Source organism: Lissotriton vulgaris, chromosome 4_1 (assembly GCF_964263255.1).
Source record: "Lissotriton vulgaris chromosome 4_1, aLisVul1.2, whole genome shotgun sequence".
NCBI classification, from domain to species: Eukaryota; Metazoa; Chordata; class Amphibia; order Caudata; family Salamandridae; genus Lissotriton; species Lissotriton vulgaris.
In genome coordinates this window covers 897,104,094-897,126,353 of record NC_141691.1, presented here as the reverse complement: position 1 = coordinate 897,126,353, position 22,260 = coordinate 897,104,094, and the positions used below count along the sequence as shown (strand labels likewise).

General features: G+C 44.1%; 1 protein-coding gene across 3 annotated transcripts in view; it reads right to left on the bottom strand.

The window, feature by feature from the left end:
• The window catches only part of ZNF236 (zinc finger protein 236), a 1,135,475-nt gene that overhangs the window by 978,897 nt on the left and 134,318 nt on the right, over window positions 1-22,260 (bottom strand). For all 3 annotated transcript variants that reach the window (XM_086965182.1, XM_086965180.1, XM_086965183.1), the window contains exon 6: window positions 14,473-14,645. In XM_086965182.1, the coding sequence (XP_086821308.1) occupies window positions 14,473-14,645 (173 nt within the window). The remainder of the gene's footprint in view (window positions 1-14,472; window positions 14,646-22,260) is intronic.

Sequence of the window (22,260 nt, the reverse complement as noted above, 5' to 3'; positions counted from 1 at the left end):
CAAGGGGGCACAAAATCTCTAGCCCTGTCTCTTCAAGCGCAGGAAATGTGGGAATGGTTACTCCATCACAAAATTTCCCTCAGAGCGGAGCATGTTCAGGGAATTCAGAATTCTCTGGCCGACGATCTCAGCAGATCGTTCACAGGATGTCACGAGTGGGAACTCGAACAACGCCGAGTGGAAACAATTTTCCAGCTCTGGGGCACACCAACACTGGACCTGTTTGCCACGCAACAGAACAGCAAATGCATATACTTTGCCAGCAGGTTCCACCAGCAAGGATCGAGAGGAAATGCCCTGTTGATGAGGTGGACCGGAATCTTTGCGTATGCCTTCCCACCGATTCCTCTCATCCCAAAGGTTCTACAGAAAATGAAGAGAGAGCGTTGCTCTCTAATCCTAATTGCTCCTCGCTGGCCGAGACAGTATTGGTTCCAGGAGCTTCTGATACTCTCCCATCAACCTCCACTGCGCCTCAAGCCGACACTTTCAATGCTGACAAGGGAGGAAGGACAAATACTTCATCCAGATCCTCAGTCGCTGCACTTGCACGCCTGGCTCCTGACTTCTTAGAGTTTAAGGACCTGGAGATTTCTTCAGACTGTAGAGCTGTTCTATCTCAGGCTCGTGCACAGTCTACCATCAGAACCTATCGCTTCAAATGGAAGAGATTCTGTTTATGGTGCGGAGAGCATGACGTCCATCCACTACAGGCTCCTCCAGAGAAGATTCTGCCTTATCTGCTGTCTCTAGCCAGATCAGGTCTCGCTTTTTCTTCTATCAAAGTTCACCTTGCTGCCATATCCAGATTCAGAAAGAGTTACAACAAACCATCTTTGTGCTCTTCCTCTTTAATTGAACAGTTCCTTAAAGGATTATTTCGAGTTTTTCCCCCAGTGCGGCCTCCTCCTCCTGAGTGGGATCTCAATATTGTGTTATCTCAATTGCTGAAAAGGCCTTTTGAACCAATTCATAAATCAGAACTTAAATTCTTGACTTGGAAAGTGGCTATTTTGTTGGCCCTCACTTCAGCCCGGAGAGTAAGTGAGATACAAGCGTTCACTATATCGGAACCTTTCCTGCATTTTTCAAAAGATTGTGTGACTCTTAGAACTCATCCTAAGTTTATTCCCAAAGTTCCGACCCAGTTTCACATCAATCAACCGGTGAAACTCAAAACTTTCTTTCCAGACCCCAAGACTCCAGCTGAAAGGATGCTGCATTCCTTGGATGTCCAAAGATGCCTCAAATTCTATTTACAAAAGACAAAAGATTTGCGCAAATCTACCCAACTGTTTGTAGCTTATGGCCAAGCTACACGTGGTCAGGCGGTGACGAAGGCAACTATAGCCAGATGGCTTTCCTCTGCCATTGTCTTCTGTCATGAGAAAGCGAACAAACCCCTGACAAGAACGGTTAAGGCGCATTCCACCAGGATGATGTCAGCGTCTACAGCCCTATTTGCAGGGGTGACCCTGGAAAACATCTGCCGTGCTGCTACATGGAAAAGTGTGCATACTTTTACCAAGCACTATTGCCTGCAGCCGGTGCTACATGAAGATACGTCAGTGGGAGAGGCAGTGTTGCAGCATCTTCTTCACTGAGGTCAGCCTTTTTATGGTTTTCTTGTTTCTATTGCTACATTTGTGCTAATATACTGTTTTAATGCTCTATATATAGATATATATTATATGAAGGTATTGTCATGATTATGCATATGTACTGAAATATGTTATTGCTCTAGTACCTTCCAGGTTGTGTGGGGATATATGGTTTGGTTTGTCTCCCACCTTCCTCTACCGACAGTTATGGTTATTACTGCTTGCTATTCTGATTCAGGCATGTGAATCTATGAAAGATACCCCAATACTGGATAAGAAAACAAGTTACTTACCTGTAACTACAGTTATCCAGTATTGGTATCTTTCATAGATTCACATGCACCCACCCTCCTCCCCGGCTGGGCAGTTCTTATTATGGATACTACTTCTCACTTGTGCTGGGAAAATCTGAGGAGAACTGCCTGGGCTGGGAAGGTTCTAGAGTGTGAGGTTAGCTGATTGGCTGAGGCTACATTTTCAGTTCTTTTTACATAATGAGGTAGATAGGCTGCTACGTTTTGGGCCTAGTTGGGCCTATATCCTTTTCTAGCCTACTACTAATGGTTTTTAGGCACTGCTATATATATATAATTTACCGTGGGACTCCCGCCTCGACGACGGGGAATGATTCAGGCATGTGAATCTATGAAAGATACCAATACTGGATAACTGTAGTTACAGGTAAGTAACTTGTTTTCTTACAAACTAATAAATAGTGGTGTACCATCAAGAGGTGGTACAGTCATATTTGTGGTAGAGGCACATGAATATCGGCAGACAGAGGTATTCTATTCATGGATAACTTTTCCAGCAGCAAATGCTATAACACACAAGTTCCACTACTACAAAGCAGAGGAAACTCCAGCGGAATACGTTCCTTTCGAGGACGTCGAAATTCCACTAATTTACCAGGAGCATCAGCTCTGGTTTAATGACACCCTAAAACATCAAAATCGCATTACCAGGCTCAGTCCACTAGGTAGACCAGGGGCCACATGGCCGGTTCTAGCCAGCTATACACCACATCCTGACATTGAGGAAATGTCAGACAGAGAACTGTTAGTTCAATTAAAACAATTATTTAAAATACATAGACAATTGGTCCAATATGTCATGCAGACTTTCACAGTCCAACCTGCTATAAAAATTCCACAGCACACTCCTCACCAGGGGAACACAAATAAAATTACACCACAGACTATACAATCAGTCATTGGTAAATTACCCGCAAACCGGAACAAATTCTGTTCTGGCTGTCTCAAAAGATTACTCAAATAGAGGCAGTATTCCCTGATAGTACACCTCATGAAAAACACAGAATTCTGACAATCTGTTTACCAATGGGGACCACACACATGTGGAAGACTGTGACACTTGGGGAACAGTCTTTGCTTCAATCTACACAAAAACACATGGTGTTCCGTCTATGGCGGTTATACCAGACGTACTAAGACAGATTCAAAATGAATACGGTCCAGAGCCTGCTTTAAATCTAGGTATGAAATTACTGAAAGATTTCAAACAAGTCTCGGCTATACTACTAGCCAACATAAAAGGAGAAGCAGCATCTGTGGCGATCCGCCAAAAATTAAAAGAAACAGAAATAGCAGACCATCCTTTTGAACTTGCCAGAATAACTGAAAAATCCTATGAAGAATTAGATAGTTTGGGTGGGAAACCACTAAAACCACAACCAACAGAAAATCCTGAAAAGACTTTCATTAAAAATAATTTAATTACTCCGAAAAACAGACCACTCCCAGAGAAAAACAGTTTCAGTCCAGAGGAACGTCTCCCCAACGGAGAAAAAGATCTCCAGAACAGGGGGGTAGGTCTCCATAACGGGAGCCCTCTGAGAAAAGATATAACCTCAGAAATAGGGATAATTTGAAAAAACCTGACAGATCAAGATATTGATACACGTCCCTCTCGAACTTTTCAGACTTCCTCGCAGAAATCAGAAAGAAAAGGACGGTCAGAACATAAAGAAGATTGCGTCAAGTCCAAAGACAAGGAACCCGCTCACCAAAGTAAAAAATCTCAATTTCCCAAAAAGAAGGTAGCAAGCATAAAGATAAAACATGCCGAGGATCCTGAGGACACAACTCAAGAACGGGGAGTGGGCCCAAACAGTGCTAGACAGCGCAGCAGAAGTAACCATAGCTAGCAAGATCCTGATGAATCTTCTGGAGACAGTGGACACAAATGAGTACATTCAAGTGGAAACTGCAGACACCAGAGTTAGTGTACCCCATAAATTATATGAAATAACATTGCGTATAGAAGGGAACATAACTAGAAAAAAAGAACTCTCTTTTGGGAGAAACTATCTAAAGGCTATGATATTCTTCTAGCTGAGAAAGACTGGCCACCAGAATTTGTTAGGGAGTGCCCACATGGCAAAGAAATGATTATGCCTGCCTTCTCAAATCATATTCCAATTCATAAAAAATACACATATGCAGGAAAATGGGCAGTGGCCCAAGCCCCTGCATTATATAAAAATCATGTAGGATGGGATGAGGAATCCCCTCACCATAAAATCCAGTTAAAAAAATTAACCTACTGCTCAAAGGCAGTATCCTGTTAAGCTGGAAGCTAAAAAACAAGTCAGGGAGATCTTCGATTTAATGTTTTTAGGTTAAGGGGCTTGAACCCGCCCCTCTTCTCCATTGGCTGGCCTTGTAAATGCTGGCCAGCCATTGGAGGAGAGGGGCGTCACTCCCTTTAAGCCCCGTCTTTTTCTGATTCGGGCGTGTTTTTTAGGTTCTTTCCATCTGTGACGTCATCCGTCACTCACCAAAAAACACGCCCCGATTCCGAAAATTTCGGAGCTTTGCGGCAGCCATTTCTGCCCGACCGCGTCCGGCTCTTGCACCAATCCGCTTGTTATTTTTATTATTAGATTACACTGGTGCGACAGTAAAGCTGTTGATATGCCACACGTAAAATATCCTGGGCTAGAGAATGATGTACTCTTTATACTCCTGCCCTACAACATGCTAGAGAGCAAAACGTCACGTCACCTTTTGGATTATGTTAGGGCATGAGTTGTGAGATTTGAACAGCATCGGGCCACCAGTTCCTCAATATGACTCTCTCCCCCGGTTTGTTTACACCCATGGTAGGCAGGAAACGTAGGTCACCACCTTTAATTATAGGCCGAGAATGAGATGGTCAGGAGATAATTGCAGGGTTCCTTAAAGGGCCACGGCTCATTGTTCACCGGGTGAAACCCCCCTGGACGTGCGGCATTCCTCCCCTCTGTAACCAGGGAGCTCTCCTATACACAGCGCACTTCGAATATCAGGTTGAGAGAGGGTGCTGCTAAGCTAAAGCCATGTCAGGCTTTTTTTTTTGCTTTCTGCGCCGGTTTCCATTACTGCAGCCGCTGGTTGTTATTGCGTCACTCCCTCTATCTCTCAATCTACGTTAGTTTTGATGTACCACGGACTGCATTTTTTTCAAATTTCCCTAAAAAGCCTGTGCCAAGCGCACGTGCGGGGGCTGTGAGCAGACAATGGGTGTCTCTAATCCACTTTCATTGCACAGGGCGTTGCAGTCCAGCCCAGAATGCTCACATGTTGCAATGACATCTACTGAGAGTCAACAAACCAGCATGCATGATAACGCTGGGGAACATTTGGGCAGACCTGAAGGTTAGGTGCCCTTTCATGGTCGCCCCCCTACGATGCGTGAAGGGCACTGGAGTGATGGGTTCGGAGGAGCCAGGCGGCTGCATGTCTGATGAACCCTTTAAAGTTTGAGCACTAATGATGGCTGCGCACGAAAGGACGATTGGCTTTGTGTTCTCAGAGATAATTGCAGGGTTCCTTAAAGGGCCACGGCTCATTGTTCACTGGGTGAAACTCCCCTGGACGTGTGGCATCCCTCCCCTCTGTAACCAGGGAGCTCTCCTATACACGCCGTAAGAAGAGCCACGCTCGCTGGCAGCCAGGAAGGAGAAGCAGACAGGAAGAAGCGCCTCTCGGGCCCACTGCTACCAGAAACCAACCGGAGGCGGCCACTGAGAGATGTCGGGCAAGGCCGCTGCGGGGAGCATCAGCCGCCCAGCGGGCAACAGAATTCTCCGTGAGTTGCAGGAGCCCCCGGGATCTGCAGAAGCTACCTTGGAGAAAGAAGCAGTAGTAACGGGAGGAAGATCCGGCCTCGGTGTGTACGGGACATGTCTAGGGGGCTGCCATCAAAGCATTGATGGTCTAAAATGCCCATAGGCCGAAGCCTATGGCTTGGTGTGCTGGGTTTCCTATGAGGAAGAGTGTAGCGCTGCATTGGCCCCACAAGCACTCCCAACCCTCAGCAATCCCCCAGTGTCTAAACTCCTCTGTGCCTCCCTCCCAGTGCTTCAGGGGGATGGGGATCACTGTATTACAAGGTCTTCTCTGTATGCCACTGGCTGTGCAGTAACTCCTCAGGTATTCGGGCCAGGCAGAGATGTCCTTAGTGCCACCAAATCTGTGTGTGAGGGCCTATTTAGAAAACAGGTGCCGCTTTTCCAATTCTGAGCCTCCATTGGGTTCATTAATTACCCTGGCCAGGAGCGCGGAGTGCTGCCTACTCACCTGCAAACTGGTGAGCGTAATGGACTCAAGGCAGCTCCACATGAATACAGCCCACAGTTCAGGAAAGTAGCTACTATCTTGCCATGTAGCCTGCAGTCCTCCTGCCCATGTTGTCCTGTTACTCTGACCGACCAATTGTTTCCACAGACCCCAGCATCGCAACAGGCAAGTGGTAATAATTAAATGTTGCTTCTAGGGACCAATAGCTATTCTCAGTATTGATGTGTACTGAAAAAATTACAGCATCTACACATAAACATGTAATATTGGGGGGGGGGGGGGGCTGGAAATATGACCAACCGTACGTGAGCTCTCGAGCTTTTGTTGGACCAGGAGATTTCCTCCCCTAAATTCTGCTTAATCCTGCCCATCATAGGATAATTTCCAGGAACAGCCATATAACGTATCTTTCCCCTGATAAATTCCAGGGAGTGTGAATGCGGCAGACTGCACGTGCGGCTTACCTGTGCCTTTCCTCCTCCAGCGGACTCGTGGGAGTGGTGCTGAGGTGCCTGGCAGAGGTGATTAGCGGTGACTGAGGGTTTCAAGGACTCCCTGGACTGCTGCAAAGTGATGGGATCAGCTCGGGGGTGGACCCCCACAGTGAGTGAGGCAGGACACTGAGCGGCTCAAAGAGTGAGCTGGTGGTCAGCTGTGGCTGAGAGACAAGAAGATCCTGTTGGGCTCCCACTCCGGAGGCGAGTGAGAGGAGGGACCGCTTGCCTGCGATTGCAGCTACAGTGTGGTGAGAGTGTGGAGACGGCTACCCCTGTGGCTCCAGTACAGTGTCAGCTGTTGGAGGGGAGAACTGCATGTCGCAGCTGACCTGAACCCTGCTGGGGGCTCCTGGAGAGGATACCACCTCAGAGTGATTGGAGGACTCCCTGGCCCCGACCGCCAGCTCTCACAACACCCAGCGGCTGGTTGAAAGCTACCAGCAGCTGAGTGTTATTGCCTGGGTCCGCGGGCAGTGGGAAGTGCCTTCACAATTCTCCCCTGCAGCAAGGAATTCCCTGCCTTGTGGTGCCTGTCCTGAGTGATCTGGTGGCCTTCTTGGACCCACGTTGGTGTTGTGGAGCGGTAGTGAGGCCCCCCATGTTGGTCCAGGAAACGAGTTAGAGACTGTGGGGGTGGCCCCCTATCGCAGTAAGGACTGTGGCTGCGGACTTTGGGCTTGCTGCTGACCTACACAATGAAAGGCCATGTATGACACAGTACCCTGAGGAGATTGCAGCACGCTCCTCCCAAGTGGGGCAGTGTGACCGGCACCTAGGACTCTACTGTGCAATTAACAGCCTGCTGCCAGCTTGGTTTGAGGCTGATGAATAGACTGAAACATCTTGGTGCTAGAGGTGCTGTCTGGGGTGTGGAGACCCCCCCCCCCACCCTTTGTTCCCTGTGGATCATTCATTACATATTGACGGGTCACCACTGGGCTCAGAATGGATAGGATATCTGGTGAGTCTTGTAGGGGACGAAGTGTGCAAATTGGAACCCAGGGACATCCCCTAGTTTGCTGTGTTCATTGTTCCTACAATTGCCAAATGTAAATACTACAACAACCAATACAATGGGTAGAAGGCACACTTCCAGGTGACAAACACAATTACACAGTTATCCACCGCACGAAAGCCAACACAAGACAGTCGGGGCTGTGGAAATGTCTAATCCCCTAGCAGCTATTCAAGGATCGCGAAAAGAGTTAGAACACCAGATTCAGACGACGGTTTACATAGATATTAACCTATTGAGAGCTGACTTTCGGAAGGTCTCCGACAAAGTATCTACTGCCGAAACTAATATCAAGACTCTGCAGGGAGAGATCAAGAAAATGAAGCGGCAGGTGGCCACCATGATTAACCCAGTCCTGGAACTGGGAAGGAGGGCAGAAGATGCGGAGGACACAGTGTGCCACAGCATAATTTGGGTTCTGGGGTTTCCTGAGAAGGTGGAGGGTACCTCTACCAAGTGCTTCTTGGAAGACTGAATTAGACTAACCCTGAAGCTGAGGCGCCTTTCAGACGTCTTTGCCATAGAGAACCCACATAGGGCTCTGGTCCCGCAGCCATGACCGGACGCTCCCCCTAGGGCCATCAAAGCTTAAGTCCTCAACTACCGGTATAGAGACTGCATTTTGAGGGCTGCTCAAAAACAGAACGTCACTCGATTTGAAAACTGTACCATAGCCATAGTCTCAGATTACACAAAACTGGTTCCGAAGCAGTTAAGACCATAGCTGCTAAACAGAAATTGAGAGCAGTAGGCTTGACATATACGTTGCTGTACCCTGCTAAACTCAAAGTGCCATATGAAGGTAAAGCAAATTTTTTTGACAGGACAGAGGAGATTTGAGAATGGCTTGAGATCAGGGACAATACTGCTGCTTCTTATGAAAGCCATAATTGGAACCGGAAGTGGGGGAGGCTATCCCGAGCTGCCCGAGGGGGTGGGAAGGGGGATCTCATCGACCACAGAAAATTCAGCCTTTGGAAGAATACATATTGGGGAGGATGGAACTATGCACTTGACTCACCCAGTGTCACCTGGTGGTAACGAATTGACACCTGGGAGACGGTCACCGGTGGGGCTTGCTTCAACGGCCCAGAGTTAGACGTCTGAGATTGTCCAGGACACACTTATACGAGAAGGTGGGAATGAAACGGGTTAACAGTTCCAATGTGAGCGTTAATATGGGGTATACTATTGTTTGCATTGTTAGAGTACTACTTAAGCCATAGAATATTTCCTTTATTTGTTTATGCATACTCTTGAGGTGTATCAGTTCTGCACTGTGGATTACCAATTCCGCTAATATAGTTGTTAATGGCATTACAGGTTTAGGGTCACCTTGCCCCTCTCAGTGACAGGTTGCCTTGCTCTTTCAAAAATTGTAATGTCATTTACAGTGAAATGTATGGGTTAGATAAATTGTAGAGATCAGGGGGATTCCTAGTTGGGGAAAGCTGGTTCTGTTTTGCCCTAGTTGGTTGGTCCCTGTAGGATCAGTGGGGGAGTCGTGTTCGACCTGGAACAGCATTGGGTGGGCTACTGTAGTCAACTGTTAATGCTACGGTAGCCCGAGGGTGGGCGGGATGGGGGTAGTTTGTTTTTCATGCTCTCATTGAGAGGAGCTTTCAAGTTCACACCAGAAAGTTATAGCCATCGCACCATGTGGGCATCACAGAGACGGGACTCATAGCCTAAATGATACTATGAATGTCAATACTAACTATAAACTTCTCTCCTGGAATGCTCAGGTCTTAGTACAAGCAACAAATGTTATCGAGTATGGTTACTTATCAAACGACATGGGGCTAATATAGCATCTCTGCAGGAGGCCAACCTGAGGCTAGGAAGCTAGCCAAACAAATTGAGAGGGAAAACGTACAACACTACTTACTCATCATTTTCCTGGAGGGTTCTGGTACGGATAGCGCCCGGGGTACCGGTTGCTCTGACATACATGGAGGCTGATGTGGATTGCACATATATATTGATTCAGTGCACCTTGGATGGTCATGACATAATTCTTATTAACTCATATGCTCCCAATAACGATGAGGACTCCTTTTTCTCTACGTTGATGGATGTAATGGCACCTACCTCAGGGACTGAATCATTCTGGGCACAAGACTTTAACTGTGTGATGAATGGGGACCTAGGGTGACAATAGGCTTAGTTGAGGTTATGTCACAATTGGGGTTTAGCGATGTCTGGAGAGACCAGAGAAGTCAGGAACATACCAGTTTCCAGCCACCAATGGCACCTTTAGCAGGTTAGATAGAATATTGATAACACAACAAATAGCTACTAGAATACATAGAGTAAAACATCTGACACATTATTTATCTGATCATGCACCAGATATTTGCCAAATTCAGTAGAGGGGAAGCCCAGCTTCCCCTACTCCTGGAGATTCCCTTCCGAAATCCAGCGGTACCAGGTGGACAGGCAAACAATAGACGAGTCACTGATGGACTATTTTAACTTGAATTGGACAACTACCCAGAATCATGCAATGGAATGGGAGGTGATGAAGATGGTTCTGAGGGAAAGGTGTTTGGGTCTCTTATGTGGAGTGCTTTGTGCCCTACAGGAGGAACTTCTTTGGAAAGAAGCAGCCATGGCAAGATTCCAGAGGGGGAGGGAGACAACGGGGATCCAAGAAGGACCTGTTGAGACAATTGATAGAGACTAAAGATAGATGAGAGCAGTACACGTTGAAATCATACCGCCAACTGCTCCATAGGGATTGGGATAGGTTGAGAAGATACTGGCCTGGATCCTCAGCCGAGAGCTGCTCCAGTGCTCCTCTTCAATGATCCCCATTGGAGAGAGGCGAGAACCCAAGATGCCATATTGGAAGTTTTCCAGAGACATTTACCGTGAGTATAAGCGAATTCAGGAGACCCGGGACATGACTGGCTCTGGGACTATTTGACAGGGATACAGATCACTCAGCTGGGTCATGAGGTAAGGCAGGAATGAGAAGCAGATATCTTCTTCGAGGAGGTACGGGCAGCTATTAAGTACTTACTAACAGGGAAAATGCCACGGAATGACCGCTTCACAGCTGAATCTTATCAGACGTACAACACACAACTGCCCTCCCAAGCACTAGAGGTCTACACTGAAGTTTTAAATAAGCATATACTTCCTTCCTCAATGAAAGAAGGTACTAAAGCCATGATTTTTAAACCTGGTGCTGAGGCAGCTGACCTGTCTTCCTACCGCCCCATGACGATGATAAATATGGACATTAAAATACTGTGTAAGATTCTAGCCCCCAGACTGACCCTGGAGATTAGCGCACTGGTCCACCCGGAGCAGTGTGGATTTATAAAAAGTCGTAGCACCACTATGAATATTCGCTTCTTGATGCACGTCCTGCATGAGGTGGAGAACAGGGAGGATTTAGCCTTAGTCTCTATTGGTATTGCTAAGGCCTTTGACACCATTAATTGGAAATACCTGCTGGCCATCCTAGATTTAAGAAAATAGGTGAGACTGCTATACACGGAGCCCATGGCAAGAGTCAGACTGGGTAGGCTGTGCTCCACTCCCCGGAGGATTGAGAAAGGCACTCGTCATGGGTGCCCTTTGTCGCCCTGAGTGATAGAAAAGGCACTGGAGCCCCTGGCCCCGAGGGCCCAGACATCTATTTCCATTGTCTCCAGAGCTAGTCGCCCTTAGTAATGAGCCTTCCGGCTGGGGGATTTTAAGGTATAACAATTGAATCAGAAGTACTAAAACTAGTTATGTTTGCATATCATCTCCTTATACCTCTGGCTGATCCAGAAAGGTACTTTACTGTGCTTTTCAAGCACTCTAAACTCTTCATCGTGGTCTATGAAATGAACAGGAGCATCCAAGATATTAACCCGCACATTATCAGATGAAATGATTATTATACCTGATGGAGTTACCAGTTTCAAGAATAAATACTTAGGGATTCAACTACACCAAATATATATGACCTTTTCAAAACAAATTACCCACCCTTTCTTACTGTCACTTGCAAAGACATTAGGAGACGGTCTTCAATATTTATTTCCGGGATGAAGGAAATGAATGCTGTGAAAACTAACATTCTAGAGGGAATTAAAACCACAAAGGCCCCAGTGATGAGGGTTCAGCCCAGGTTCTCTAAAATACTTTAACACTACATTTCATATTTTACATGAAAGGATTGATGTCCTAGTGTACAATGTGCCATTGGTAAGGGTGGTAATGGATTGGTCAAAACTAAAACAGACAAGATTTGGCAACACATGAAGAAAACACTGTTGAAAAGAGTGTTGGGGGAATATTATAGTTGAAGAAATGGTTACGGTTGCATACTATTTACTGCTAAGCAATGGCATTTACAACTTGTGATAAAATAGCAGTGGGGCAATGTCTTACTTAATTCCTGTCCCACATACGCAGATCCACCATAATCCTGACATTACAATATAGGCTATACATAGAGGGAGGTATGAGGTGAACTAATTTCTGATAGATGCCGGAAAGGCACTGTCAAATCTTTTACTCAGAGTAAACTAAACTTAAACCTCAATAAAACTGAATGCCAACATTATTCTCAAGTTTTTCTTTGGGTGATGCACAACACAATGAGAGAAGAGACCTCAGAAGAGAACAGGGCGGTTCCTTTACTAGCTCCCAGGAGTCTTTACCATTGGTTCCACCACAATAAATTGCAAAAATGAATCTCCATAGGGAAATCACACAGGATTAGAATATCCTCTGGAATAATGTAAAGATTTGTTTCTGAGTGAGAAACAAAGACATTGACTACTCTATGACTGGTACTGCACCTCAACTAGATGACATCACATATCCTCAACCGTTAGTTGCAACTGTTGCAAAGGGCTATAACCAGAAGGATAACACTTTTCAGATTGGTGGGAATTAACCTATACTTACCACTTTCTGCATAAAACGTAAAGCGTGATTAGGGAACTGTTGGGATTCCTCAATAGCACGAGACCCAGGGAAAATAATATTGGGACCAAGACCACCTTGCTACACTGGCAGCATGATAAAAGACCGGAAGTGAAGTTGGCAATACTTGTAAGAGGAGACACTGGTGATTGCTAATCCGTGGTCTTGGATCTATGGACTTTCGATTTTGGATCTGGAGTGGGAGATTTTGAATATCAGCACCCATGCCAGAGGACCTCGAAAGGCCTTAGGAGGTAAGGCAAGTGTTACCAGAATTGAAAATCTGTATGAATATCCACAGGGTCAACTGGCACGAGGGTCGAAGCTGCCAGCACAGACATGGTCAAGGATCCCGTAGCCACCATGTGGTCCAAAAGTGAACGAACCAGCAGGAGCCAGAGGATGAAACCCAACCAACAAAGGCCTGGATAAATGTTGCTGCTTAAGCGCTAAGAGTTGGAAAAGTTGGAATTGGGCCCAGAAGCAGTGGCTGTGATATAACAGGCGTATGTCATCCAGGATGGGGGAAATCTACAGCAAGGTCGTATCAAGATCCGAGTCAGGAAATGGGCTGCAGACGGAAGCAACATCGGAAGAAGAGTCCTTCATTGTGTACTTAACATATTTGACGAGGGAGGGTGATTTAGAAGATACAGTTTTCTCACTGCACCTATATAGAGTATGGGATCTGGACCAGGAGAAGCGATTCCTTTGTAGTTAATCTCAGACTCTATCATCAAAGGGTTTTCCTTACGCCTTTTTATGGCTTTCAAAAGCATGAAGGAACAACTTGGACAATACCTGAAAGCATCAGACATCACGGGGACCCGTAATGGACCTCTGATTGTAGTAGGGTCAACTACTTCAGAACCCAATATCATGGGAACCTACATCTTTCCCTAAAATGCACCGCATGTGTAATTTAGAATGAATCCAATTCAATGTTAATGGGTGCAGAAGGGAACCGACCGCAGAGAGCAGGGTGGAAATGTATACAGCTCAGTGCCATCACATTTGGAAGAGTCATAGGAGTCAAATTCGCAACAGGGTGTCAACTGGTGGAGGAGAGCTGTTTTCACTTTTCTGGATCTCGTGTGGCACCTCAAGGGTATTCAAAAGGTAATGAACTTGTTGGTAGAATATCCATTTGAAGGTCAGAGTACCTAGAACATCTTGTAAAAATGCATTCATCAGGCTGATGTGTTGGTGAATAGACTCTGAGGTTACTGAGGTTAAACAGACAAATGAATTGCTGAAGAGATCCCTGTTCACACACAAAGTAAACAGCAAAGCCATTTCATTACAGAGACTTGGCCCCACATGCTGCAAGTCTCCAAGCTACAGTATAACTCGCATGTCCCACGTGTAAATATAGATCTGTTTTATTTCTCAAGTAACAGTTCTGACAAGATTTCTATTTTACCATGTTAGATTAAAGTGTCAGGGGTCCAAACCTATCGATACCTCCTCGAGTAAGCCTGGACTGCTCGTCCAAGCTAAAACCGCAGAGTCTAGAGTACAAAAGACCAGGTAGATTATCAAATGAAGTGCAATATCTTCTAGGGCACTATGAAACCAGCGGCAAAGTACTGTGATAACTACAGGAAACACACGATCAAAACAGACCATTGCAGGACCAAGAAAAATACCTCACATGAAACAAAGTCAATATGAATAGTGTACCTTGATAATTCTACCACTACCAATACCAACACGTTGTATTCTCCATAGATGAAAAAACAGAATGATGCACAGTGTAGTGTATGGAATGCAACAATGTACTCTTTGAATTTACTGCTCTGAATATTTAACAAGTATTGCACCTTAAAATTGATTGTTTTTACCTCAGAATGAACTCTCTGTATATGAGACTGAAGATTGCCTTTTTGCGAGAAAGCTGCAGGGCAAAACATACAAGAGTGTGGTTTTTCCCCAGTGTGCTTGATTAAGTGAGTCGCTAATGCCCCCTTTTGGTTAAAAGCTTTTTCACACTGATTGCATTTAAATGGCCTTTCACCTAGACAAAAAAAAGAAAACAAATTATGATTAAGCGCCTTTCATGTGAAGAAGAAAGGTTTTCAATTGATCTAGAACACTAAATGGGCATTTCCAAATAAACAAAACACAAGTTAATAAGAGGTGTACACACGTTTAGTGAGCAAAAGTATTTCAACACTGTAAAATGTCCAAAGATTTTTCCAGGATCATAGTCCAACTAACTCTGCACCACACTGAGAAGAGAGCATTTAAGCCAATAAGCCTGAAAGCCCAATATCTAGAGCAGTTACACAATTCCTCCTTTTATAGATGGCACACTCTCTTTATTATACATAGTTGTCCTGTGCTGTTCTACTGTTCAGCTTCAATGTTCAAGAGGGAAATAGGAGTGGGACTTTTAAGAGGCAACACAGTAGAACGACATGGAGACATCAATAAAGGATGCATTGGCATGCAACAGTGGTGAGGGGTGATTGAAGATGGCTGACCCTCGAGACACTGGGGCATGTGTATATACACCCCATCAGACCTATGTGCAGATTCTCATTTTGTGGGACTGGGATGCGTAATTTTACTTTGAATCCAGTTACTGATTTTGGAGTATACCTCGCGTTTCTTTTACAGCAGCATACTACTTGTATCCTTGTATTTATTCTGAAAAGAGGAAGGGAGGCAGCCAGCCTCCAGCAGTCCTGCTAGTTAAGCCTATCTTTTGCCATGTTCTTTTGTTGAGGTTGATTCTAACTTCCCAGGGAGCCTGGCAGAATTAAAAGAGAGACCACCCGGGGCAAGGCTCTTAGCCCACGGACTAGGCTAGGAGATATACCACCTGCCATTCAACACTGGAGGTACACGCACTAATGTATGACCTGGAATATGCATATGGTCAAGTAGCTTTATAAGGCAGCGCTGTGCCCAAAGACACCCTCGAGGGAACATAAAGCTCCATTGCACAAAACTTAAAATAATGGCAGGAAATCTCCACAACTGAATCTAAAAACAAAAGGTGTTAAACAAACCACTAATCACCCGAGGCAGAATAGCTAGCAAGAAAAATGTCTTGGAATACCAGCGACCTGTAGTGCCAACATCTTAGTACTCATTTGTTGTCCTTTGATTAATGTCTGCTCCACGTGCAATTTTAAAATCCTGCTGTGCGTTAAACTTTTACACAGGGATAATAAATAGGCCTTTGAAAGGGCAGGCAATTTTAATTTTTCTTCTTTTTGTAGATGTTGTTTATATGTTCAAATGTAATAACCCCAGCATCATGAGCAATCCAGCAAATGCAGCATTTTCTTTTAAAGTTTTAAAGGTTATTAAAATTGAGTCAAAGTTTCGTTTGACACTGACACACACACACACACTTACTTTAAATAGGTTCACTCCAAAAGTATATTTATCGTTCACCCTGCTGGTTTAGGAACACAGGGAGCCCACTGACATTGGTTATAAAGAGTCCATAACACAATCCAATACCTAAGCAAAAATTTGATGCGTCTGTTGTGAGATTTCAATTGTTCTACTAGACGTTCCAGTTACTTCAAAGTAAGGTAGCCTGTCTGCTAGGGTTTGCTGAGAATTCCTAATTTATGCAGCAGTCACATACTCTGTTCGACAATATGACAATCAGTGGGGCTGTAGCAGGCCTGAGCTTTCATAAAGTGTGCTACTGTCATCAGGTGGCTGATAAGCCTTCCCAGATATTAACAAAAGGGAGTATAACATATCCCGGTCAACAGTTTCCTCAAAGGCACATGAAGGAGTTAAAAGGGGCTAAGAATCCTGTGATCTGCTAGATTCTTGTCAATACATCCTTCCATTAGGTAATAATAACTAAGCAAGAAGCCCAGAAATGACACACTGACCCTGTCGTTAATTTCTCTAAAACTAATAGGGGGTAGCATTTGAACATATGGGAAGGAGTTTCAGGGGTAAAGAGCCATCTTTAACAGACAGTATATGTACCCTCTTGTGTTCATCGTGGGAATTGGGATATTTGCGTCTAAAAGTTCCACGATTCATCAACAATATCTTTTTTTAGGTCCGCTATCCATGCCACTAAAAGCATTTTGGAAAAATTAGTTTCAAGTTGAATATACAGTACCCAAGTTCTTTTCAGCCTTCTCCAAATCATACTCACTTTGCTTAAAGGATTTTGAATGTCCATTAACATACAGTTGTACCAGAGCGCCCAGCTCAGACTTTTCCATTCTGCAGCGAATGTGGATTCAGGAGCCTGGGTGAGAAATCAAAGTTTCCAATAACTGGTGTATGCAGGCCCAGACACGAGGAGGCAATCCTATTAAGATTGCCACCGACTTTGAAGGATGTGCGATTTCCCTCAAACCAGGTTATATATTTTATTGCCATCTATAATAACTTCTTAGGTGGATGGGCAATTAAGCTCATTTCAATTGCAAGCCAGGCTTTGTCTTTCATGGGCTTAAACCCTTGGAAGAGTGCACACAACGGTGATGCTTAGGTGTCTTTTTCTATATTCTTCACTCCTAAACTACACTCACTCACTTGGAACGGAAAAGTAATTTGGGTGATCCTCAGTCATTTGTGCTTCAAGATGAATGTTGAGAATTTAATCTGAATGTCATCCTGTAACCACGGTGAAGACAAGTCAGGGATATTGTAATAATGCAGCGTTTCATAGCTTGAGGTTAGGTGTATGCCCCAAAATGTAATCTTATCTGCCACTCTTATAACAGTATCCTGACACACTGCTGGATTTAACAGTTTGGGGTCATGCCTAACATTTAACATTAAACTTATACTGACTGGCCAAAGACTCTTAAAGCTCATGGACTGTAGACAATCGGAGGTATTGTGAGGATCACAATACCTCCGAGAAACACTTCTGCATGATTCCCAATATGTTATCCATATGAAAAAGCTATCATGCATTCAGTTGATGATGATATGGTCTATAGCCTACAGATAAATTATTCTTTCTGACATACTGTGACAACGGCTCCACTGACATAGTGAAAAATACATTCGGAGTTCCAGTTTGGGAAAACAAAGTCAGATCTAATGTATTTCTGGACTATAACGCCAAATACTTTTTCTATTTGGAAGGGGCAAAAATAGAAAATGTATCAGTAGTGTTCCTCCATAATTTAATATCATTCTTGTGACCATTAACTTTTCATCCTGAAAGGATCCCGATTAAATTAATTTAGAATTTTAGTTTATCAGTTTTGAGTCCCACGCCCTGCATCCACCCCACCTCTCCCTCCCACCTACAGTCTGTGGTGAAATGAACAGTGAAAAGCTATAGAAAATATTTAAAATGTGTAGTTAACAGAATAGCATTTCTACAAAATAAAATATACGTGTGTGTCAGAACTGTAGTCTTTTTCAGTAAAGCTTACCTGTTCCCCGAGTGAATCAAACCTGGCGCTATCAGGCATACAAACCGGACAGTGGACCTGTGCTTATCTTTCTAATTTAATGCATATCCTTCATGCCTTCCTCTTTAATTGTATCATGCATAACAGTTTTTCTTTTTGGGGTACTCTGCTGTACATACACAAACTGTTAGCTCTACGATTAAATTACCATAATTGAAAATAGGTCACCTGATACATTTTCCTTTCACTTTCTACCAAACCTCCTCACTCATAATTTTAAAATCCACATATAGCCAACTTCCACATTTATTTGACAGCAACTTCCTCACTCCAAAACTTATTATCGAGTATAAACAATGAATGGGAAAATATAAAATAAGGGGGCTGCCTCCTACACACCTAGCCAGCCACCGGACATTTGTAGACGGAAATATTTGTAAAAATGTATTGGTTAGAGTAAAACATCTTTGTGAATACCTCTTTGGCAGGCATGAAAAAAATCAGTCTGGCAATAGATCCCATGTGTTTGAGTAAACAATCCAAAGCAAATCTATGAACATGTATGTTTAACCTAAGTGTAGTTCTTGAAGCACACTGTATCACCTTGGCATTAGCTCCAGGCATACTATACTTTTTCCCCATAACATAAAATGCAATTGTTTAATAAAAGATACAAATTGAGATTTGTAATGGAGCATTTACTTTTCTTTCACAAACAAATCCTTCAAGTTCAGAAACTGACCTATGAAATTCCAGAAGGCTACTGTTATTGCAAATCTATTTCACAGTTTTTTACGTCTATTGTAGATATTCATTCCGGTTTCAGATTTTTTGAAAAAAGGTTGGAGACAGTCCTCGGAATTATGGTCTTTGGAATGACAAATTAGACTCAATATGGGTTTGTCATTCAAGGAAAAAAAACATTGTGGCAGTTTCAGTGGAGCTCAATTACTGTAGACCGAATAGAAGAAACAAATATCATTTAGGAGACCCAAAGATATCTTTCCCCATATTCATACTCCAACCTGGTTAAAGACTGCAAAAAAAAACGCTTTTCCTCAAACCTGACCTGGCCCTAGTCAGTCAACTCGCTCTGATCCAGACTCTCTAATTTGTGGCCTCTTGTCCCACACCTGCATCGTTTCTCCTTCGGGAGCTTGTTTGATACACCTCCAAATCCAAAGACAGAAAAAATTATCTAAAATGAAAGTCACATTTTGGTTCATTGTGGATGTATGATTGGCAGGACGATAAGTCACTCTAACTCAACTCATGGTCGATGCCCAGAGAAAATTGTTTGGGTATTTGAAGATATACTTCCAGGGTGATTAACAGCCCTCAAACCTTCTTGTGGACCAATTAGTAAAAGGAAAAAAAAACTCACATGTCCCTCTCCTCCACAAGTACCACCTCTAGGGCCTCTTTGTTCAGCAAATGAAGAAGTTCCATCTCCAAGAACATGCTAGAAAGCACATCCAGGCAGAACAAGAGTGGCCTGGAGTAGAAGGCAGGAAGGAGAAGGTGTACATCTTTCAGATGAGCTGGATCACCCAGCAATTCATCATGATCCGTCTCCCAATTGATGGAAAAATGAAAGAACTGCTTCACTACTGTGGTATGATGGTGCAGAAGGGCTGTGTCAGAGAGGGTTTTAAGGCAACAGAGCCAGGAGAAGATGGTGGAAACTGGAGATGCGGCTACTGCCGGTGACGCTGTCCCACTTGTTCATCCCTGTCCCATAAGAAGCAATACATTAGGATGTTACGATTGTCTGCAAAGTTTATAGCTGTGAGAATACTGGAGAGGTGCACTACCAAGTAAATACAGCGTCAATAAAGAAGCTTGATCAATGTCTTTGTGCATAAATATATCAATCTTTATTTTAAACAATCCATAGGATTTGTGCAAAACGTCAGCCAACGGGTTTCGTTCTAAGATTGAACTTCGTCAGGGCAAGCGTAGCGAAAGGTGTGTAGGGCAAGTATGGTGCTTGTGAAAGGAGGTTTCTGCTGACCCAATCTGGTCCTGGACCCTGGTCTCAAAAAATTACAAGTGTACTCGGTCTTGTAGCTGCAAACGATCTATGGGCCTTTCCGTTCAAGGTATGTGGGCTGCTGAATTCATATCTTAGCATAGACTGTATAGCAGTATCTCCTCTAGCGGTGGTCACCTGTACCAGCTGCAGCAGACTGAAAAAGAGTTTTGAGGACAGCCTGGCCTACAGCAGCTTGTTGCCTTGCTTGCACCTCTACACAGTAGTGTTTAGTGAATACTTCCTGGAAAGCCATGGATGCCCCCATTTTGCGCGTTGAGTGGGCTTTTGGGGGTTAGAGTGCGCTTAGCCTTTTGATAGCATATCTGAATGCACTTAACTATCCATCTGGCTATTCCTGTTTTTGAAATAGGGTTACCCTTATGTTGTGGAGCAAAAGCAACAAATAAGTTGTTTTGTCTTTCTGAAATCTTTAGTTCTGTCAACGTAATATAACCGAGCTCTTTTTACATCTAGTGTGTGTAGGGCTCTTTCAGCCACTGACTGCGGGTTTTGGAAGAAAACTGGCAAATCTATTGACTGATTGATATGGAACGTTGATATAACTTTTGGCATGAACTTAGGGTTAGTACGGAGCACTACCTTATTATGATGTATTTGCATAAAAGGTTCTTGAATTGTGAGTGCTTGTAGCTCACTCACTCGCATGAGGGAGGTAATGGCAACTAAAAATGCCACCTTCCATGTTAGGAATTGTAATTCACACGAATGGAGTGGTTTGAAAGGTGGCACCATAAGTCTGGTAAGTACTACGTTTAAGTTCCAGACTGGCGAAGGTGGATGTCTTGGAGGGATAATTCTTTTAAGTCCCTCCATAAAAGCTTTGATAGGTGGTATTCTGAACAGGGACAGGTGTTGTCTGTTTTGGAGATATGCTGCTATAGCAGCAAGGTTGTTTTAAGCTCGGGTGGGGGCGCACAAACAAAGTCCAAAACAAACAAAGTGTTTTCTAGAAACAGTCCTTTCTTTATTTATTCAAAAGTTATTAAGTGCAAAAATTAATTGATTTCATTGTGAAAGAGATTGATCAGCCAACGCGTTTCTCTCCCTAACATGGAGCTTCCTCAGGGCAATTAGCTAGTAAAAGGTCCAGTTCAAGATGAATAATATAGTAAAGATTCAAAAGTTTGAAAAAGGATCAATAAGGTTCCGCCGTCCGTAATACAGTATCTTTTAAAATGTATATCGCAAAGGTTGGCCCGGTTAAAGGTACATCGCACCGTCTCTTCAATTTTACAGAGAGTTTCTTTAAGTTGACAAATCTGTAGTTATGCTGGAGTCCCTGGATCAGGACGTTTTGCACTGCTTGCGGTATCTTCCAGCGTGAGGGGTCCGGCCATCTTGAACTGGACCTTTTACTAGCTAATTGCCCTGAGGAAGCTCCCTGTTAGGGAGAGAAACGCGTTGGCTGATCAATCTCTTTCACAATGAAATCAATGAATTTTTGCACTTAATAATTTTTGAATAAATAAAGAAAGGACTGTTTCTAAAAAACACTGTTAGTTTTGGACTTTATATTTGTGCGCCCCCACCCAAGCTTAAAAAATACTGTTTGATCTGGATCTACAGTGGCGCCACTCAGCAGCTGACGTCAGGGGTAGCGGCACATACATTGTTACGTTTGTAACTGGGATAAAGGTGCGGCAATCTTTTGGTCCGCTGCTGCTTTTCTTATAGCAGCAAGGTGTAGCTTTATGGAAGAGTATGCGAGATTGCATCTTTGCAGATGTAACAAGTAACAGATTATGTTTTGGATGGAGGCATCTAATGGACTGATTTGGTTATTATTACAGTAAATTACAAATCTTTTCCATTTAGCTGCGTAGCATGCTCTAGTAGTTCGGCGTCTTGCTTCCTTGATAATGTTCATACAGTCTGGAGGCAAGTTAAGATATCCGAACTCTAAGACTTCAGGAGCCAGATCGCTAGGTTCATCTGATTGGGATCTGGGTGCCTGATTTCTCCATGGTTCTGAGTTAACAGCTGTGGCGATAGGCGCAGTCTTTGGTGTGGAACTACTGAGAGTTCTAGGAGTGTTGTGTACCATGGCTGTCTTGCCCATGTGGGAGCAACCAGGATCATTGTGAGAGACTGTTGCTTTAGTTTGCGGGCCACTAATGGAATCAGTGGGGTTGGCGGAAAAGCGTACGCAAATCTGCCTGAATCGTTCATCCATATCGCATTGCCCTGTGACAACGGGTGTGGGAACCTGGCGA